Source organism: Aedes aegypti, chromosome 2, assembly GCF_002204515.2.
Source record: "Aedes aegypti strain LVP_AGWG chromosome 2, AaegL5.0 Primary Assembly, whole genome shotgun sequence".
Classification (NCBI taxonomy): domain Eukaryota; kingdom Metazoa; phylum Arthropoda; class Insecta; order Diptera; family Culicidae; genus Aedes; species Aedes aegypti.
Window position 1 is genome coordinate 98622297 of NC_035108.1, and position 22695 is coordinate 98644991.

A 22695-nucleotide genomic window follows, 5' to 3' on the forward strand; every position below is an offset into this window, starting at 1 on the left:
AAAATTTCGGTAAACTGATGTATTTCTGAACAAGAATTTAGAAAAGAAGAACTGTATGCTTATTAGTGAATGGCAAAAATCATTAAACTACATCAACAACATATAAATCTAAGTTCCATCAGTCATAATTCTAAAAAAGTTATTTGATCATCGTTTATTCAATAGTCGATTTCACATTAGCGCCTTACATTTGAACGGCGTCCACCTTAATTTGGGGGGGGGCCCTAAATAGATCTCCGCACCGGGCCCAAAAAACCCTAGCTACGCCACTGGTACTAATATGGACTAGCTGTATTACCTAATACCAAAAAAAAAGCGCTGCAGAAGCTTAATTTAGTTTTACCATATTGACGTCCTACTCCATGCTTTCCTCTGGCTACGTCCATGATTCTGAAGATAAATCCAAACGCAAACCGAAAATAGTTCAACCATTGTTCTAACGAACCGCCTTTTCCCGAACGCCTAATTAATGACCGTCCAATTTGTTTCTACCAATTTCAGGCTAGACAAAGCGATGTCGACGGTTGCTCATTTTCCGTGCCACTGAATCTACCGGTTCCGCAGTACCATTCCTTTTACTGTTTGTGTAACCCTTCGTCGTCATCCCGAAGCAGCAGCAATGTCAACGAAAGCCGTTCCACCCGCGTCGGGTCCTCCGTCATCCCCGTCGCAGTTGCCGCCAACTCCCGCTCCGGTCGTCGTGTTGCGTTCCGCGAAGGTGTCCTCGGCGGTCGTTGTTGAACATCCGGCAACGGCGGGATCTCCGGCTGTAGTTCGGTTGCTCCACAAGGACTCGGACAATAGCCGAGCCAGTGCGTCTACGCTGAAGAACCTTTCCAGCGATCTGAGCGAACTGCTCGTGAAGAATCTCAGCTTGAAGCGGAACAGTGAATCATTCTGCACATTGGAAGACCCCTCGGTGCTGACCAACGAATCGGGCGGCGGTGGCAGCGAAGGCCACAATAGTGATAGTCTAGGATTAATCACCCGAAGCAAGCAGCCGAACCGCAACTCGCTGTGTGATACGTTCAGTTCGGTGAACAAGCTGATTAAGCTGAAACGTGTATCGAGTGATAGCAGTAGCATTAGTGGTTATACGAAGATTTATCATCCGGGTGTGGGAGGCGATTCGACCCTACAGCATAGCATCAATCCGCCTCCGCAGGCCAAGTTCAAACGTGTCGAAGTTAGTGTGCAAAAATTACCTAGCGAATCAATAGCCCCCAGGAAGGGCATCATAGTGAATCAGTTCGAACAATTAGTGTCTCCGTCTGGCGAGAGTGAAAGTGTGCCTCTTTTGGTGAAGAAGAAATCTTCCTCTGAAACGGAAGTTAGTGGTGGGGAAGAAGCTCTGGGGGGAGGGTCAAAAGTATCGAGTTGTGCGAACAGTGCGGGTGTTAAATTTCGCCGAAGGATTCAGAGTCCAGCGGTGGCGGCGAGTGGGCCGTCGTTAAGGTCCGGAAGGGTCGTTGGATCCATCCTGGAGTCGGTGGAAGAAGAACGTTACAAGAGAAGAAGTTTGCAGTGGCCGTTGGGTTTGGGACCGGGTGGTTGGGGAAGTGAGGTGGTGTCGGAAACGGGCGAGGAGTCAACAACGGTTATCGACAAGGAGGTTCAGCAGCCAGTGGAAGACGGGGGTGTAGGGGAGGAACGGAGGAGGAAGACCCATTTTCGGCACTCGTGGAACGCTCCGGGCTACGATTTGCTGCTGGAGGAGGACCGGAGCGGGGATTCGAAGAAGGTAATTTTTGTTTGGGGTTAGATTGGGGAAAAATTGTTTTGATTGAGAAGCCATTTCGGGAAAAGATTCAAGAACATCGCTGCCAACAAACAGTTACTTATTATCCTAGACGTGTTGAACTGATTTCATATATTGATGCAACATTGGACTGATGCAAATTTTGAAGTTTTTGCTCCCCTATGCTTAAACGATGTCAATTACGATGAAAATGATCCTCCCAAAATTTGAAGTGATTCGGATGAAATTTGGTTGTGCACACGCTATTTGAAGTTTATATGGAAATTACTATGGAAAAGGCAAACCTTTTGTATTCAGTCCCCTAACAGCTCGTCGAAATAATGTATGGAAAAGTGAATACACTCATCTCATGTAAAAACTTCCCAGCTACAACTTTGCCGAAGACCACATTTCGATGGAACGTGAGGATAACTTGTTATTATTGAAAACAAAGTCTTAATCATGCTAAGATGATCATTCAATTACTTTCAGAGCAACACTGCTTTTTTGTTGTAGAACATAGTAGCCTGGATTACTTTGATCTATTCTTCCCGCCAGGAGCACCACTGTTGCCTGCCGAACAGTTGGAGAAGCATGCTACATGCAAACCAACTTTATGATGATGTATAACAATTTATCCTGAGGCCCAATCAAAAAGTGGTCTTCGGCAAAGTTGTAGCTGGGAGGATTTCACATTAGAAGAATTTGTTCACTTTTCCATAAAATATTATGACAAAGAGATACAGGGCTTAACACAAAAGATAGGCGTTTTCCATAATAATCTCCATATAAACTTCAAATGGCGTGTGCACAGTCAAATTTCTTCCGAATCACTTCAAACTTTGGGAGGATGCTATTCACCATAATTAAAATCGTTTAAGCATAGGGGAGCAAACATTTCAAAATTTGTATCACTCTAATGCAACATATCACATTTGTGGGCCACACAAATGAGTAGAAATTTAAAGGCATCAAAAAACTACATTAACATTCCCGTGCATAAGTTAAGAAATAGAGGAGACTGGGGAGACGTGATCCCCTTTTCTCGATGCGATTGAATATCTGCAAGAAAATGGCACGGGATCTCAAGTGAACATGTTTTGCAAGAAACTGCATTTCAAAATGGTTCTAAATTGCGTTAAAAGTACCCATGATTTCGTTTTTCCAAAGACATATCTCATGAGGCATTCAAAAAAATTATGTGGCTTTTGACACATATAAAGTAAGGCTATTTAAAATTAGAAAAAAAATACATAATTTCGATTTGATACCATTTAAGCATCAAATTAGGTGCGCCTAGGGTATCCGTCCTGTTGTGGAAGATTTGTGCATAGTGTTGCAATTCTAATCGTATTTTAGTGTCCAAATCCTAGATATTATCGTATTTTGTAATGATATCTAAGGAACCATCGAGTTATAGAACACACCGACACAAAACATCCTAAAATCAAAGGATCGAATTTCTGTATTTCCAACACTATTATTATCACTTTTGTAAGAAAGCAATATTATTTTGCATTTGAAAAATCTTATTTAAAAAACTTTTTTCTAAAAGCTTGAGAAATCACTTATTTTATCTGATTTTTTTTTAATTTTCACGTTATTTAACTTTCATTACAACTTGCAAGTCTTTCTTCACTTCCAAACAAAAAGTGGTCAATGTTTCTCTGTATAAAAGTGTGTTTTTAGATAGGCATCGAGTTATGGAGGGAGATTTGCCTCACACGTGACATCGACTAATGGAGGCATCGAGTTATAGAAATATCGGCTTATAGAGAATTATATTGGAATTAGAAGGGACTGAATTATAGAATACATCGAGTTATAGAATATCGAATTATGGGGAGTCGACTGTATATTTTATCTGGAGCTTATCCTTTGTCCTATTATTGTGGTAGTACAGTCCATTAGTTTACCAAAAAACATATAGAGTAAATTGGGGCAAAAATTCTAGTGGGGCAAGAGTTTCTTTTCAAGATTTCTAACTAAATGAAAACTAATAAATGTTATGGTGGTTCGAATGCTTTTCAAGCAAGAAACTCTCATTCCAAATATTATGACAATCGATTGAAATTTGGAAGAGTTATAGCTATTTGTTGTTTTTCGACGTGAATATTATTATATTTGGTCAAACTTTCGATGCACGGAATCAAATAAAGAAAAAAATCATTTTCAATATTTTATGTAAGGGCGTTTCTAGGCCTTTCATAAGGATGCTTTGAGGTGTACAGGTCGGACTCGATTATCCGGAGTATCGATTTCTTTCACTCCGGATAATCAAATCTTCCGGATAATCGAATCACTAAGAAAAACAAATGAAATCTCTGACAAAAAAACTTAAGGTGATTATAGAACGAAGCCACACCTCAAATTTTCAAGAGCACAAGACTTGAGAATCAAACAGCGCTCCGCGTTGAAAGTTTATCCCATTGGTCATCACCAGCAAGCTATTAATTTAATTGGTTTTCGACGCAAACTGTTGTCAGATTCTCCAGTCTTGTGCAATTGAAAATTCGAAGTTTGGCTTAGTTTTATAATCACCTTAAATATTTTTTTTTTCGTTATTTTATTAACATCCCCAGCAACACACATGTTATAATTGTGTATTACCAACTAATATATGACCAAAACTAGTCATATATTAGTTGATAATACACAATTATAACATGTGTGTTGTTCGGGATGATGCGGTGGCGTTGCCAGAAATTATTTCTAGGAACAGTAAGGATCTGCACAAGAAAAAAAAATTTGATCAGCATACACAAAAAAAAAACACTTTTTCAAGCCCCCTTTTCTTAAATACGTTTTAAGCTGCAAAACCATTCATATTGTATATTGCAATACCAAATTATCTCAGGTTTATGCATAAAAATTGAAAAACAAGAACATCATAAAACAAATTTCGGATAATCGAGTCTGAAATTCCGCATAATCGAATCCCGGATAATCGAGTCCGATCTGTATTAGTTTTTGCATAAATGCTTGGAAACAATTTCTGGCTCATAGTGGGGCAAAAGTTCGACCCATGCTTAAACTACCGGAAAAAAATGAAAATTACCTAAAATTCACATATTATCTTCAAATTTAACTAAATTTACCTGATGGTGTGTAAAATGTGACCAACATTTTTCTTCTTCACTTAGTTTTGCGAAAAACTGCTTTTATTTTGATAGATTACAAATAACCTTGTTTTGGGCAATTTTTTGATGAACAGTTAGTGTATTTTTCAGAAAACATAAGTTTACACCTGGGTTAAAGTATTCCTGTCATAAAAGTATCAATATTTTGTGTTTTTGCCTGCGAACTTTTGACCCACACTAGATTCGAACTCTTGCCCTACCGGTGGGACAAAAGCTCGTTTAAGGCGAAGTAGTCTGTCATTGAAATTTGTACGCGTCGTTGATGATTGTTGTTAATTCATATCACGATTTCGAATCAAAGAAAATCAGTTGGTTTTGCACTGACACACCTGAAAAAGTATCAGCATACTTTATGCATGTAAGCCCGTACAGTGATACTTTTTCAAGTCAATATAAATTATCAAGTCTGAGATTTATCACTTTGAAATGCAAGCTGAAAAGTCATCATTCTTGCCAAAACGAATGACGGGCTACTTAGCCTTAAGACAATCCATTTTTGTTATAATCGAAAGTTGAAAATATTTGGACACAAGTATGTTCAGCAAAATTATAGCCAATATGTTGAAAGTTCACTGTATAGTATATTTTGCCCCACCTTACTCTATTGTATTGTATTCAGTATACCGTTTTGACTCACTTTCCGAACACTTAAGGCCAACAGTGACTTCATATGCATCTGGTTGGCATAACTGATATTCGTGAGAATTTCAATTTCATAACAAAGTCCAACTGCTAGTTGTAGGGTGTAACGATTAAATTGTTTATTCAAACTTGTTTAATATTGTTTTTACGTAATAGTATGGAACATAATTTTGATTCAAATGCCGAACACTGTGTTCATTCTGTCTCATATCCCGAATAGCTTGATCAAATTCCGAACAGCACGAATAAAGCGTATTTAAATTAATAGTCACACACTGTTCGAGCATTGAAATTATGTTCCCTCTGAAACCATTAGTCACTTAATAAGAAATGAGTTTTGATTTAAGTAAACATTGTTTTTGTTACATATATTTGAAAATAAAAGAAAATACAGAGTAAAATGCAGAAAGCTCTTGTTTGAATAAATAAATAAAAAATTTGCCAATGGGTGGTGCTAGTGAGCATGTAAAATTGAGCGTGCTAAACTAGCTCTCTAAGGTGATTCATAAGAGATAGAAAGCTCGAGTCTTCAGAGTGTCATGGACATTCAGAAAGCAGACCTTTAAATTCAAAGAAAGAAAACTGGTTTGTGCCGCTAGTAAGCAAATAAAATTGAGGATTGCATGCAAATTTTATCTTCTGATCCAGATGAGATAGCAAATTGGCGTTTTGAATATCCAATGATATAAACCTGAACCATTAGGACATGGAGTGAATCAGGAATGAATCACTGGAATATGAAGTGAATCAGACCTGAAACTATTGTAAATGATGTCATACCTGAATCTCTTTAATAAGAGGTGAATCTTACATGATTTGTTAAACATTAAGTATACAGGTCAAAAAACTATATATTACGTTTTGTAGGGCAACTCATGGGCTTTCATTTGTGGTGTAATCTAAGAACGCCGAAATATGTTTTTTCGGGATAGTGTTTGAACTTGATCCAGTTTGCGAGTACCGCAACCCCCATGCCAAGGCAAGTTGTATTGATGTTCTCCGATCAAGCTGAAATTTACAGGAGTTGTTTTCTTTATAAATGAAGATATTTCGCAAAATTTCAGATATTTGTATCAGGGGACGTGGTACAAAATAACCACAAATGATTTAATGTAAATAAAATATTCAAAATCGAATAAACTGCTATAGTGAAAATGCACGGATTATCATATATTATTATGTTACAATCACTACATAAAAATTATATTTTTCTTTCAATATAGTTGTATAAACTTGGTGGGTGCATTCATGCAAGTTGCACTACGGAAAATAGAAGTTCGTCTGGAGCAACTTTTTTATTTCTGTTATTTTTAATTAATTATCAACAGTTCAGGTCGGATTCGATTAATCGGATTTTTAGACTCGATTATCCGGAGTATGTTTTTTGATATTCTTACTTTTCTGGTTTTATGCCTAAATTTGTAATAATTTGATATTACAATATACAATATGAATGGCTTAGCAGTTTTGGACTTAGGTAAGAGAAGGGGGTTTTTAAGTAAACTGATCAAATTTTTTTTTGCTTCTCAAAACCCTTAATGTTTCTAGAAATACTTTCTGATTACGTCACTGCTTCATATAAATTTAATAAAGAAAAAAATATTTGAGTTCTTTTATAGCAGATTTTAATTTTTCTTCTAGTGATTCGATCATCCGGAGTGAAAAAAAATCGATACCCCGGATAATCGAGTCCGACCTGTAGCTGAATTATAAATGCGCGTAAAATGATAAATAATGTTTCTAGCAGAATGAAAGAATTAAAATAAACTTTTTGACTTTCAATTTAGCCTTTTATAGGTAAATATTATCAAAATGTCAGGATATTGGTACCGTCTGGATTTTGATTTACCACGGTACACCTCAAATGAAAGCCCTTGAGTTGCCCTACAGAACATCATATTTCATTTTTCTACCTAGTTGGATTGACCCAAAAACAAAGTCGATTAAAAAAACAGGTTTTTCACGATGTGAAACATAACAAACTAAAACATTATACCGAATAAATAAAAAATACGGGTCGGAATCGATTGTCCGGAGACTCGATTATCCGGGATTCGGTTATCCAGAATTTTAGACTCAATTATCCGGAATTTGTTTTTTTTTTATGTTTTTATTTTTAAATTTTATTCATAAACCTGAGATAATTTGGTATTGCAATATACAATATGAATGGTTTTGCAATTTAGAACGTATTTAAGAAAAAGGGGGGGTTGAAAAAGTGTTTTTATGTGTATGCAGATCAATTTTTTTTTCTTGTAAAGATCCCTACTGTTCTTAGAAAAAATTTCTGGCTACGCCACCGCATCATGTAAATAAAATAACGAAAAAAGATAATATTTAAGTTCTTTTGTCAGAGATTTAATTTTTTTTCTTAGTGATTCGATTATCCGGAGGATTCGTTTATCCGGAGTGAAAAAAAAAATCGATACTCCGGATTGTCGAGTCCGACCTGTAGATATTTATTTATAGGAAATGAAATTTTCAATTAAACAAACTGCTATCAACCCCGCTAGACCCCGCAACTATTTGTGCATATATTAAAAGGTTATAGGTTGAGAAACAGCATGATGCAAAAATTAACTGCTACTACTTGCCACTCTACAAGATATGCACACCTCGATTTGATGTGAAAAATTCAGAAAATCGTTTGTAAATCTTCAAAATGAAGAGCTAGCAAATTAGTGTCTTCGGTGTATTTTTACAGCACCTTAAACATTGTAGAACATTGTAAAAATGTTGAAATTCAAATATAGAAGTTATGGACAAAATATGAGTTTTAAGGAAGTACCCTTCGTCAGTGTAGGAGATAGAGCTTTTCCGTCTTTGACAGACTTTCATGAAATGATGTCGCCTACAATACTTTCTTAGAAAGTTTTCAATTTTGACAATAAATAAAAAAGTTTATTTTTTTCTCAGTGTGTATCACCCTAAATGACATTTTTTCAGTGTCTAAATGAAGTACTCAATAAATGATGAAACTTTGTAGAACATGTTAGAACGCTAAACCCGATAGTTTTAGCACAAACACACATGTCCCATTTTTTTTATTTCGTCCCACACTGTGCGGCCTTAAGCCAAACGACTTTATGCCAGACGGGGTACAATAAACTACTAATCGACGCAATTTTTTGATGAAAATGACAATTATTTTTCAACTTGAACACATTTCTTGGTTTGAATTTTTCCTGGAATCAACTGGTCGACATTTAGTTAACTTGTATAAATGGCTTATTTGTTTGAATGCAGTTTTATTGTATAAAATTGGTAATGTTTGGATTTAAGTGGTGCGAGAATAAATTTTTATAACAACAATCACATCAATCTAATCTATTTTTTTTATTATGGACTCAGTCTAATCTATCAATACGTCCACTAACTATAGAAACATATTATTTGGACAAGTAAGGGCAACTTTACCGGTGGTTCATTTTTTGGTCCAAATTTATACCAAAAAATGGACCTGTCAAAAATTAATAGACCAGTAAAAATAGACCAAACCACACGCGCATGCACCGGTTGTTGTATTTTTTTTTCGATCCATTTTGAATGTGATCAACAAAAACAAATATTGAATTGAACAGCAGAATTTATTAAACCTGAAGAATTCCTAAGAAACTCTGAAGGTGTACATGGATGAACTACAAAGGAATTCCTGGATGAATCTCAACAGAATTCGCGGCGGAACTTGGAAAAAAAAATTCCGGCAAATAATTTCTGACAGAGCTCCGAAGGTAGTCTCGGTGGAGCTTTTCTCCAGGAATTTTAAAGGGAATTCCCAACAGCAATTCCTTTGGGGATTGCATCTAGAAATTCTTCCGGAGATTTACTCTAGACGCATCTTCAAAGATTTCATCAATAAATTCCACCAAGGATTCAATTAACAAATTAATTTGTGGATTTTCTCCAGAAATTCTTTAGGGGATTTCTCAGAGAATTTAAAACAGGAATTTCTCCGAGAAGCTTTTTGGAGATTGCACCAGGAATTTCTCCGGAGATATCCTCCAGGGAGGCTTCTGGGATTTCAAAGATTCCTCCAGGGATATCCACCAACATTTATTCCGAGGATTTTCTCCAGGAATTTCTTTCAGGCATTCATCCGGGGATTTACTGTAGGAATACCTCCGGGGATTCGTCCCAAGAATCCTTTCGGGCAAGTATTTCCTTTCGAAATTTCTCCGTGGATTTCGTCCACAAATTCTTCCGGAGATTTTTCCAAGAGCTCCTCTGGATTTCTTCGGAGACTTTTTCAGAGAATTTATCCGAATATTTCTTTCAGGAATATCTCTGGGGATTTGCACCTGGAATTTTTTCAGAGATTTCCTACAAGAATTCCTCAGAGAATTTCCGATAGGAATTCCTCTGGGGATTTGGTCAAGGATTTTCTCTGGGGATTTCGTCCAGAAATTCGTTAATAAAATTTCCCTGAGTATTTTCTCCAAAAATTCTTCAGGAATTAACTTATCTTGGGATTTAAACCAGAAAATTTTCCGGAGTTTTTTATCCAAGAATTCTTCCGGGGATTTCCCTCAAAACTCCTAAAGGATGTTCTTCAGGAATTTTTCAAGGGGAATTTTAAATAGCAATTCCTCGCAGGATTTACATCAGAAATACTTCTGGGGATTTCGTCCAGCAATTTCTCCGGGGTTATCATCCAGGAATTCCTCCGAGTATATCCTCCAGAAACTCCTCTGGCGATTTGCCCCAAAAAATTCCCAGAATTTTTCCGGGGATTTTCTTCAGAAATCCCTCAGGAGTTTTCCAATAGTAATTCCTCCGGAGATATGCTCAAGAAATTACTACGGGGATTTCCTCAAGGAATTCTTCCGAGGATCTTCTTCTTCTTTCTGGCGTTACGTCCCCACTAGGACAGAGCCTGTTTCTCAGCTTAGTGATCTTATGAGCAATTCCACAGTTATTAACTGAGAGCTTACTTTGCCAATGACCATTTTTGCATGCGTATATCGTGTGGCAGGTACGAAGATACTCTATGCCCTGGGAAGTCGAGAAAATTTCCAACCCGAAAAGATCCTCGACCGGTGGGATTCGTACCCACGACCCTCAGCTTGGTCTTGCTGAATGGCTGCGCGTTTACCGCTACGGCTATCTGGGACCCCACCGAGGATATTATGTAGAAACTTCTCCGAAGATTTTCTCATAGAATCCCTCCGGGGATTTCGCCCAAGAATTCTTCGGGGGATTAACTCCTGAAATTTCTCAGAGAATTTCAAAAAGCAATTCCTCCGGGATTTCCTCGGGAATTTAGACGATTTTTCGGGGTATTCCCCAAGACCCCCTTGGGAATTTTCTGCAGGAATTCCCCAGGAGATCTCTCTTTGGATCTGTTTGGAGATTGCACCAGGAATTTTTCAGGAGATTTTCTCCAGAAAGTCCTCTGGAGATTTAAAGGATTCTCTCCAGGAATTTCTCCTGGGATTTTCCCCAGGAATTCCTTCGATATGTATTTCCTTTAGAAATTTCTCCGTGAATTTCGTCCAGAAATTCCTCCGGGATTTTTCCAAGAGCTCCTCTGGGGATTTCCTTTGAGGATTTTGTTAATAAATTCATTAAGAAGTTGCTTCGGAGATTTTCTCCAGAAATTCTTTTGGAGACTTTTTCAAAGAATTTATCCGAATATTTCTTCCAGGAATACCTCTGGGGATTTGCACCAGGAATTTTTACGGAGATTTCCTCCCAGAATTCCTCAGAGGATTTCCGATAGCAATTCCTCCGGGGATTTGGAACAGGATCTTCTCTGGGAATTCCGTTCAGAAATTCATTAAGAAATTCCTCTGAGGATTTTTTCCAGAAATTCTTTCAGGGATTTTTTCAGAGTATTTTTCCGGAGACATCCTTCAGGAATTCATCAAAGGATTTGAACCAGGAATTCCTCCGGGGATTTTTTGCAGGAATTTCTCCTAGAATTTCTGCAGGAATTCCTCCGGGGATTTTAAGGATTCCTCCGGCGTTATCCTTAGAAACTCCTCCGGGAATTCTCTCCAGAAATTTCTCAAGGGATTGTCAATAGATATCACTCCGGAGATTTTGTCCAGAAATTCCTCGGGGAATTTTGTCCAGAAATTCTTTCGGGGATTTACTCCAGGAATTGTTCAGGGGATTTTCTCATGAAGCACCACCGAGGATTTTCTCCCGCAACTCCTCCTGGGATTTCCTCCAGGAATTGTTCTGGGGATTTCGTCCAGAAATCTTCTCTAGCGATCTGCTCCAGGTATTCCTTCGTAGATTTTCTCCAAAAATTTCTCCGGAGGTTTTTTCAAGGTTTCTCCCGGGATTTTCATGAGACAGTCATCCAATTTTCCATGACACAGTCATCGATGTCTCTCACGTAAAAAATCATGTTAGTCGTTACGGTTTATGTTTGAATGAAGCATAGGTATTTTGGATATAGGTACAGTATTCCATACAAAAAGGACAACTATAGATGGTTAGATCAGAACTATTTATCAACAGAAATGAACGAAATTTTCACAGCACGTCAGACATAACTTGGATTCTGATATATATTTGAACGGTTTCTCGACCAATGGGTTAAATCAAAATTATCGCACAATTATATCAAGATTTGTTACAAATAACAAATTATGTTCTATTTTTGTTAGATGCACATTGAGTTGTTGTCAATTGCTTATAACAAATGTTGTTATAATTATGTTATGGAAAACAACAAAATAAGTCATATTTTTGTTCGACTTGAAACCTTATGAATTACATTTTTGTTTAAATTATAACATATTTTGTTTCAATGTTGTTCAGTGTAGAGGTAATTGAGTTATAATTTTTGTTATATTAACTACTTACCAGCCAAAACCATAACATGTTTTGTTAGAAAAAACGCGCTAACTGAGTAACAAAACCTGTTACTACTCTGTTGTAATCCACTGGTCGGGTTGTCGAACAACCAGTTCAAAAGTAGTTATTGTTTAACCAAAGAAAGTTTTTGGCAAAATTTAATAATAGACATAATTATATAAATTGAAGGAATATCTTCATGGTACCTTCAGAAAAGTGATGGACTTATATGAGATAAACAAGTTTGCTAAAGATAGTTTTAAACTAGGGCTATCATGTTTTCAAATAAATCACTTTAATTTTAAATCACTTAAGGTGAAGATGAATCGAAGCCAAATTTCAAATTTTCAAGAGCACGGATCTGGAGAACCAAACACCAGTTTGAGATGAAAACTTAATCGATTGGTCACCACCAGTGAGTGACAAATCGATAAAGTTTTCAGCTTAAACGGATGTTTGGTTCTCCAGATCCGTGCTCTTGAAAATTTGAGGTTTGGCTTCGATTCATCTTCACCTTAAGTCTAAACTTTTGAAATTGATTGGAAAAATTACTCAATTTTTCAAAATACGTCTGCCGTGCTGTGGATATCTCATTCATATCGATCCATAAATAATCGGGATCATTTCGTATGGAAAATCGAAAAAGTTGCAAATGTATTGTCCAATACTTTATGGCCATCATTCCTTAAAAAGTGTACGGGTTTTAGAACGAATAACCTTTTTGTTGATTTGTTATTCTCCATTAGATAATATGTATGTAAAGGTTATTTGAGTAGATAAAATATTGTGAATATTGATCATCTTTACCCTGATAATTTTCAGTCAACATTGAAGTCTTCGAAATATTATAACATTCTGATTGGTTTTGTCAGCCATTCGATGCAAGCCCACAGTTGTTAGAAAAGGCTGCTTTGTAACTTTCTGATAAACTTATTCGACAAGGTTCACATAAATTTCCAACTTCAAATTGTATCACATTTGAGCGTTAATGTGATTCAACATTGATTTACTCAAATGAATAGCTTTCTTCATAAAATATTCAATTCATTCATGTAATTGTGAAGTGCAAGAGATTCCTCGATATTCAATTAGAAACCTCCGAAATACATCAATGAGGTCAATTAACGAACGCTCTCAGCTAACGTTGCCCTTCATGTCGAATTGCTTTTCCCACCATTCGTGTACCACGAAGTTCCAGGAAAAATAATTATCCTCATTTCAATTGAACTTCTTGTTTCCAGCAGAATTTGTCCTATCGCTTCTGAGCTTTGAAAACTCGTTCTATGTTTAGAACAAGCGGTAAACACTTTCCACCTATATCTGTTTTGCATTTTTCCGAAGAGTTCCCGCTGTATTGGAACCAAGTGGCCGGATATCAGATTGATTATTTCTATTTCCTCTTGTCATGCTATTTCCGTCCTGGCAATCGATGTGATAGGCTCTCTCTCAACTCAATGCCTATATCTGCATATAATGTGCGGCGGTGTGTAATCGATTGTGGCAAATTAAATGACAATTATTGAAGCGAACCCGTTTTGTGTCTCTTTGCAGGACTTTGCATCGATCGTGCACAACCTGGCTGGTTTACGGAGCGCTCTCGCCAATGGCGGTTCCCACGAGTCCGCATCGCTACTGGAGCCACATTCGCCGCAGTTCAGTGGCCCCCGACCGTTGGTCGTATCGGGAGGTGTTGGAGGAGCAGGAAACATTCAGGCGAATCGCCGGTCCCCAGTTGGCTGTAATCCATCCTCACCGGTAGTGCCATCGATGGCCACCGACGGAAGTCATCCCGTTTCGATGGGGGCTCAGGTGCCACGGAAACGTAGACTGGAAGCATTTCTCAAAAGCCTCGTAGGGAGAAGGCCATCGAAGGAACCCCCACCAGCACCGCCCCCTCCACCTGCTGCTCCTCAATCGATAGCAACCAATGTGCCGCTACTGTCCTCGCCAGAGATTAAGATCAGCAAGAGCCCCTCCGAGCATAACCTGGTCGAGATGACGCGAAGTCGACTTAACATTTCAACGACTTCGCTCAGCTCCGTTCACCAGAAGCTGTGGTCGGTGGTTCCTCTGCTGAAGAAGGATGTCAGCTGCACCAGTTTGGCACCACCGAAATCCGTGCCTCTGCTAGGGTCACAACCCAAGGGCGGCCTGCGGAAGTGCGAAACAGTCCTCGCTTTGACCAATTCCGGCCAATCGGTCGAACCCATCAAACCGCAAAATCGATTGCGCAATTGTGCTTCGGTGGCCACGTGCTCCCGTTGTTCTAGTCTCCTATCTCTCGCAGCAGCTGGATCGCGCTATTCCCTCAACCTATCCAACGGTGGCTTTGTGGCCGTTGGTGGCGCTGGAACAAACTCACAACTAGGTGGCGGTGCTACCGAAACCGTTAAAAACGTAGACAGCCTACTGCGACTGACAAAGACCTCGTCGGGACCATCGTCGTCCTCTTCCTCCTCTCCATCGCCTAGCGGTGCTTCCTCGTGCTCCTCGTCGCCTTCGGGATCATCCTCCTCGTCGAACAGCAGCAGTCGGGTTTCGGTAACGTCGCGGGCGGCCATGCTGGTGGCACCTCCGAGTCCTACGATTGTGACCGCCACCAGTGGGGTGCCAGCGCTGACGCCGACTGTCAAGTTTACCTGTAAGCTGTGCCTCGGCGAATACAGCGCCGAGAATCTCACCCGGATATCGCAGTGCGGCTGCTCGTTCTGTACGGAGGTAAGTGAAGTAATGCTAAGATTTTCGGGGTATTTTTGAAATGTGTGGATAGGAGAAGATAGGGCTTCTTCTATGTTCTAGTTACAATGCATCTTTCTTGTCTAGAATCGATGAAGACCAGATCAATCAGTGAAGAGGAACAATAATAGAGCTATGATGATATTCGATGAATAAATACCCTGATAAGCACTCGTCATACAAAATCTGGCCAATAGAATAGTTTTGAGAATTGTACAACGAGCTGTTTTGTGTAACAAAATTCATCAATGACAATGTAATATAAAAATTACCCAAAATCGGACTCACAACACACAGGGGAACTTACGTATCTCCGGCAACTTAAGCCGATGCCGTACTTCTTTTGTTATTTTCTCGGACATCAGCTGACAAATTGCATATTGGTCTGTTTACTTATATGCGTTTCTCAATCCTCTAAAAAAAAAAAAAAGATAAAAAAAGGGGAGGATTGCAGCAAATGTGCCCCTTGGAATGAATCAATGGTGCGCATTTTTGGAGGGTAAACCATACCAATCTACCAGAGCTGCGGCAACACACCCGAGCTGGGATAGCTTTCATATGATGGGTGATATGCAGAGACGCGTGATCGGTGGTGGCCGATCAATGAGAGAAGGACAAGACCCCACGGAACATCCATATTAATCCGAAACCGACCGTACGAACTGGGGTCCCAGTACAAGGTTCCACGAACTTAATAGTGTTGTGGTTTTGGTGTCAATTTTTTTTTTAATTCGGCTGAAATTATGGAAATTAAAGTAAAAAGCATGAAAATTCATTAAAAATAGGCCCAAGAGCTCCTGAGGTTAACCACAAATACACTTCTTGATGTATATAATAATTTTACATGTTGAATCGTACAAAGTTTTAGAATATTTTGCACTTAGTTAATCCAGATGTTTGATATCTTCATATTTACTGAAAAGAGACTGAAGACACAGAAGAGCTCATTTACCGAACAGAAAACACATAATCCTTTCAATTCTTACGGCCTCACGCCAACGTTTAAACAGCGTTTTAGTGCCCGAAACATTAGATTGAGGACCACTGATTCACAATATATTTCTGAATACCATAGCATACACTGTTTAATGAAGTACAAAAGAAGATTAATAATTCGTACAAAATTGAAACTTGGAATGACGAAAAAAAGAATCCGTATCTTTGGATGTGTATTTCAACACATTTTGGAAAAAAATGCTCATTTGTTGATTTCTTTTGGCTTTTTCGCAAAGTAGGGTATAGACTGGAAGAAGCTTCACATATAAATAAGCTCTCAGTGTTTTCGCCAGGATATTTGTAAAAAATGAAACATTAATTAGTATCACCACTAAACTGAACTGGTCCGGTTGTGTTAAATGGTACATATATAGGGAGAACTTACGGCTCGGCACCATTCGACATTATCGGCAACCAAATTTCAAACGCCAAACCACACAGTATTTTTCTATCAAAAACACACAGTGGAAACATTCAGATGATTCTTTGTTTTGCCCGCTTCCCGCTTCCCGATATCGCCGCGGAGATGTATCATCATTCAAATGAGCACGCCTCAAAATGTGACTGATTTGGAGCTGCCGAAGAGTTCGCCAGCAGTTGTTATGGAAAGTTGCCGAAGAGAGTGAGCCTGCCGACAATAGTCACACTGACAAGGGATGTTTGCAGCATAGCATAGCATAGCAATAGCATAGACTGACTGTACATGTCCAATGGTTGCTACTCCGTGATTGATCGGAACTGTAAGAATTGCACTACGATCCAATGAATAGGATGGAGTTCGCTTACTCTCGAAGTGCAATTTTAGCAGATCTAATATTATGATCAATAACGGCGCCGGCCAAGTCCTTACAGTCAGTTGGGATGGGGAAGGAGTTTAGGTGTAATGATTGTTGCTTCTAGAGACCGAGAATACCTCTTGCATCCCACAATCACCACGGGAAGGGTGTTTATTAGTGAGGGAGGAAAAGATCTGGGAGTCCCCTCTGGTCGGTGATGCGATCCATGGACAAGGGGGAAATATACGACTATATTTAAAGCTAAGTTTTTGTATTTTTGTCTCGAGAAGTTTTTTGGTTTTTGGAAACTTTAAAAAATACGTCAAACATTATAAATCGACATCGACATTATAGATGTCGAACAATTCAAAAGACGTTTTATTAATGACGAAAACTGAAAATTACATGTATAGATTTAAATTATATGAAACAGGAATAATGCCGACACTTGTAGTGACGAACCATACATAGTTTGTTTGAAAATGACATATGAGTATTACTGTGCATTTGTCTCGATATGGTAGAAGTTTAAAAAATACGTCAACATTCACGATGTCGAACAATTCAAAAGATAATTTCAATAATGTCAAAATGAGAAAATATATGTATATTGAATATTTTATAAGAATAGCATAATGCCGACACTTATAGTGACGAACCATACAAAGTTTGTTTTTTTAATATTACATAAAAAGTTACGCTTTCAAAGAAAAAATGTGTTATCATAAGCATGAAACGAACTCACCAGTGGTAATCCATTCTCGACTGAACTCAAAACTGACACTAACAGCAAAACTTCTTGACGTTCCGAAAACAATCCGTCTTGCTTGGGCCTTCCAAAATACCTACCCAGCAAAACGCTCCAAAACAGGGAAAAAAATTCTCCGTGACGAAAACGCGCGAAATCGTGAGCAAATTAATAACGGACGACGCAAAACCGAACTGTCCTGTCCTTGGCCTCACGAAGCACTACCCAGCAAGACGCTCCAAAACAGGGGAAAAAAAAATCTCCGGTGACGAAAACGCGCGAAATTGTGAGCAAAATCGATCGGACGACGCAAAACCGAACTGTCCTGCTTGGGCCTCACGAAGCACTACCAACCTGACAAGGGATGTTTACAGCATTGTAAAAACGTTCCAAAAGCATTTTGACAAGTCTGTCGTGTGAATCGATCAACCCGGGAGCATCATGACAGCTGCCATACAATGTCAGTGTACCGTAAAATTGGTCCGTGGTACTGTCAAACTCAAATGAAATCATGGAGTGGTGCTCGAAATAGGGCGCAAATTAAAATGATGCTTAATGGACATATTTGATTTTATTTTGTTTGGCATTTGTATTATTATTATAACATCAGTGATCATCAACTGAAAGGTTTTGTGCGGTCCTCGGAAGAATTTTGTTACGACCCACGAGCGGTTTTGAATAGTGGTGTGATGTGTTCGCACAAAGACATGCTGAAAGTTGCTTATAGTAACCGATCCTTGCTTTCGAAATTATGTTTCAACCCGCTTGGTAATTTAAAAGATGCCAAATTTTGTCTGCGTTTCTCCATGTTGGGGATTGTAAAATATTACGTTAACGCAATAGGGAGAGGAATGGGTTTTCGTAGTGTTACGGTCCATACAAAAAAAAATCCATAATAATCTGTTACTTCTGGCGAAGGGAGGGGTTTAAAATTGGTCATGTTATATTTGAATAATTCCTTAGACATATATGATGATTTGTCACATTTTTTATTTAGGAAGGGATTTTCTTTGCAAAGTGCAGTGAAGTGTTAAAGTTCAATTAGTAGTTTTTTTTCTCAGTAATTTATCAGCTTGAAAATCATTTTATGTAGTTCATATTCACCTTTTACTCGCAGCACATTTTTCTTTGTGGATTTCAACACTTTTTTTTTCTTTCTCATACTCACCAACCAAATATCTAAGCTTCAATCAGATAAGCTTATTGATGAACTATCAAGTTTTTTACAAGCGCTACGCCAATAATTTGCTCACTTTTTGGTAAGCTGCGTGAAGTGTCAATTTTTTGGACCGAGTGAATTAAGTACAACGTCGATTGAACGGACTCAAGCCAAACGTCAAACTGATGGATCCCTACCAGAAAGTAACTAACTTTTGACGGCCATTACCGCTATTGAAAAGCTGATAGTTCATGCAATGGATTTATTCACGGTCTTCTTTCTTGTCGATTTTTTTTCTTTTCCGCTCTGCCCGTGTGTGTTTACATAAAACTACTTCCGCACCAATGGTCTTATCCACTGGTGTACTAAACTTACTCGGTCGAAGAATTTGACACTACACAGTTAAAATAATGAAGATTAACGTCAATGTAAACTTCATTTATGCCATGTAAACATGACGTCATGTAAATTAATTCTGAAATCATGTAAAAATGTGTTATATGTCATGTAATCATTCAGGATCCTGCTGGATTACATGCATATAATTGAAGTTTACATGACATATCATGTAAATATCCATGATATTCCACGCTCCAATTATGTGCATAATATGTCTCAGAAATTTACATGTTTCGTTTCGAACTGTGTAGAGCGGTTCAGATCACGTAGCGATCATACGGGAGCGTGCCCGCTCAAAGTGTCCACAATTCTCAGATCGATGAATTTAGTACATCCGGTGGATTAGCGACATATCCAGTGAACTGAATGTGCACCGGATGAACAATGCCTGATGAATATGAGCCTCTGTAACGAGCCATAATTCTTTTGTTCTCATGACTTGGTACTGTGGCGCCGTGTGGTTGTGCTGTTCACTCTCTCTCACAGGGCAACTTGAAAAACAGGGCGCACAGTAAAAGTCAAACGTTTTATGGCATGCATAGGCTCATGCACCAAAATCGTTATTTTTTTTGTAAACATCGCCGCTGTAAAAGTTTCTTCTAGCTGAAAGTTTCAGTGTGACACAGGCCCATGGCACGGGACGACTTCTTAGCGTAGTCAACATCTCCATGTGTTTACCCATTTTTGGTAAATTGAATCGAGAGTTCAATCAGGAGCGAAGTTTTGTTTAATGTTTAATGATCCGTAGTCGAGCAAGTGTCGCAATAAAATAACTGATTGCTTGCTTGGAGCTTGCAGGATGCCTTCAATATTTTCTCTCTTCCAAAACTATCGAAATGTTGAACGGCTTCAACTTTTTGGCACATATTAGCTGATTTAACAATATCAAAAATTGATAATCAAACCATAACAAACAATCAACAAAACAATGGTCTTGTTTCACAGTTTTTACAAACTGATAGTGGGCGATATTCACTTATCGCCCGTGACATCCTGGCTACGAAGAACACTGTGTATCGATATATGGTTGTCAGGGCCTGGTGTGACATCATCGTAAATTACTTCCATACTTACTTAAACGGAATCGCCGAGAATCACAGCTGATTTTTTGGTTATAATTTGACGGTTTTCGGTAAAATCTTAACCGAGATCTCGTAACGTTTACCGAATCTCGGTAACGTTCACCGAGATCTCGACAAAAAATTTGGATGCCGAAGTCTCCGTAAATAGAGACCGAGATTCGCATTAAAAATTACGTAATCCGGGTAACATTGATCAGCGGGGTAACATTGATCGGGAATGACTCATCTTGTTAAACGTTCAAATAAAGATTTATTGATGAAGCATTTTCGAATCTATGAATGGTGCTCTCTTTCGTATATTCATAAGCAATTGATAATTAAGGTTTTTGCCAAATTGCGTTTAGTTCATGCGCAAATTTGTCAACTTTTTGAAACAATGATTTCTACATTTTCACTGGCACTACCGAAAATTCATGTCTCACATGAGTTCTGCCGACGTTGTGATCAAGGAAAATGCGGTGTTACTAAAAATGGCATCGCCGAAACGATTCGTTGTCAAATCTTTCATAAGTTTATTCATTTAGGCAACATTAACTCAATACTATTACGAATGTAGAATTTCCTGAGGAAATTGCCTACTTTAAGGCGTATTACGGGTTCAAGGTGTTTTTAATTTTGAAATATCAAAAAGTAAATGACTTGTAAGGTTTGGTCTTCATATTCGGCTTCAGGCCCTGATTTTTAGCAAGTAACGACATTTCCAATATTACGAACGTTGTTTACTTGGGTGATCAATGTTACCCAATACAGCTGAATCAAAAAATCACTTAAAACATTTATTTAAACATGTTTAAATCTTTCGAAAAAAAAATAAAGTACATAGCTAGGAGCGGTGGGTGCCAGTACTTGTTTTAAAAATATGAAACTTGTAACATTTGTATTGTGAAATGAAAATTTAAGAAAACTAAAAAAAATGATCATGTTACCCCGGATTACGGTACCGAATTCTCAGCTGTTAGTTCTCGACAAAACATTTTACTGAGGTCGGGAAATAGTTTAAGTTTGTAAAGCCTATTTTATTGAAACGTAGCCTCTGGTAATGAGTATTAGAAAAAAGTGTAAAAATCGTGCATTTTCGCTTTTAATTACTGAGTTTTCTGCTCTTCGCTGTTAGATCATCGATGCACAAGCATTTTTTTATTTTACTGAATTCGGTAGCTATTACTACTGATATCCAGCATATTGAAATTTTACCGGAACGACTCAGTAAGATTCAAAAGTCAGTAAAATTTAATTACTGAATCTCGGTGCTCATATTTTTTACTGAGTTTTTTTTCGGTAAAATAAAATGATAGAAAAGGGAAATAAAACATTCAGCCGCAGTGATCTGCGATGTTGATGACTTCTTCCGAAAAAGAACTTTGCTTTTTAGAAACGGATTCCTGCGTTTTTATTATTTGCTATTATACGTGGTGAGTAATCGAATATCGGCAATAGATTTGTAATTCAATAAACGTGAAACAATGAATTCGCGAAGCGTTCGTTTTCTAAAACTACTCTGATTAGGGCGCTCAACCCCAGAGCAAACATGTTGAGGTTAGGGCTTTATCTCCATAAAATTTGCAACCTGTTTAGTATTCCTTGGCATTACATTTTTCCCTGATTTTTATTAGGTAAAACAATGATCCGTACTTTGAAGTGATTAATCTTTCGTTTATCTGTGCAAAGGTTCCGGATGGTAGGATAATTTGTTCTTAATGATTGACCATGCATGAATAAAAAATACATTAGAGAAAAGGTAAAGGAGCTCCCGGAAGGGCTGGGCTTAAGAAACTCAAAAACTCGTCAATTTAAGGTAAACAAATATTTGTTGCTGTGAAAAAATCAGTTTAAATATGTACTTACTGACTAAATCGGCTACTATTGACAGCTGGAAGCATTTCGAATTATTGGAGTTTTCAGTACGTATGTGAATTACCGAGTTAACTCTGCTGTTCAAAACCCAGTAAAATTGTACAGACTTCGGTAATAAATCTGAATGTGATATTTTATTTTTTTTTATAATACGGGCCGCGCCTTCTTTTGAGGGCAGTTACCCACAAAATTAGTTTTGTGACTAATTATATTGCAAAATAACTAATCGCGCCCGATAACTTTACCTCGTTAAGCGATAAAACATGTTCGCCAAAAATAAATGTACTATTATCAGTGTATGAAACACGCATTCCAGCTAAACTAAAGCACTAACAAGTCATTCAATCTTTTCACCGAACGAATTGATGCGCGTTTAATTCATTTGGTGTCAAAACTTAGTGCTTTCATTAAGTTTATTCTCATTGCATGAAGAAAAAATCAGACTCGCGCTTATTTCATTTCATTCCATTAGTTGTTTGGCACCCGTCAACAACGAACAAATTTCCGATCTCCCATAGTGAAAAATTGTGCCGGCAGCGGTGGATGGTCCCATTGTTACGCTGCAAGTAGGTACGTGAAAATTGCGTTATCTGTCATTTCGCGGGGGGTTGGATCCGA

At 38.1% G+C, this 22695-nt stretch overlaps 2 protein-coding genes across 9 annotated transcripts in view; both read left to right on the plus strand.

The window, feature by feature from the left end:
- LOC5576646 overlaps window positions 1-22695 on the plus strand; it is a 387639-nt gene that overhangs the window by 200165 nt on the left and 164779 nt on the right. The gene's annotated exons all lie outside the window — the stretch shown is intronic.
- Window positions 549-15190, plus strand: LOC110675816. Its single transcript, XM_021841663.1, has 2 exons — window positions 549-1741; window positions 13879-15190. The coding sequence occupies exons 1-2, from the start codon at window positions 620-622 to the stop codon at window positions 15082-15084; spliced, it is 2328 nt and encodes a 775-aa protein (XP_021697355.1). The 5' UTR covers window positions 549-619; the 3' UTR covers window positions 15085-15190.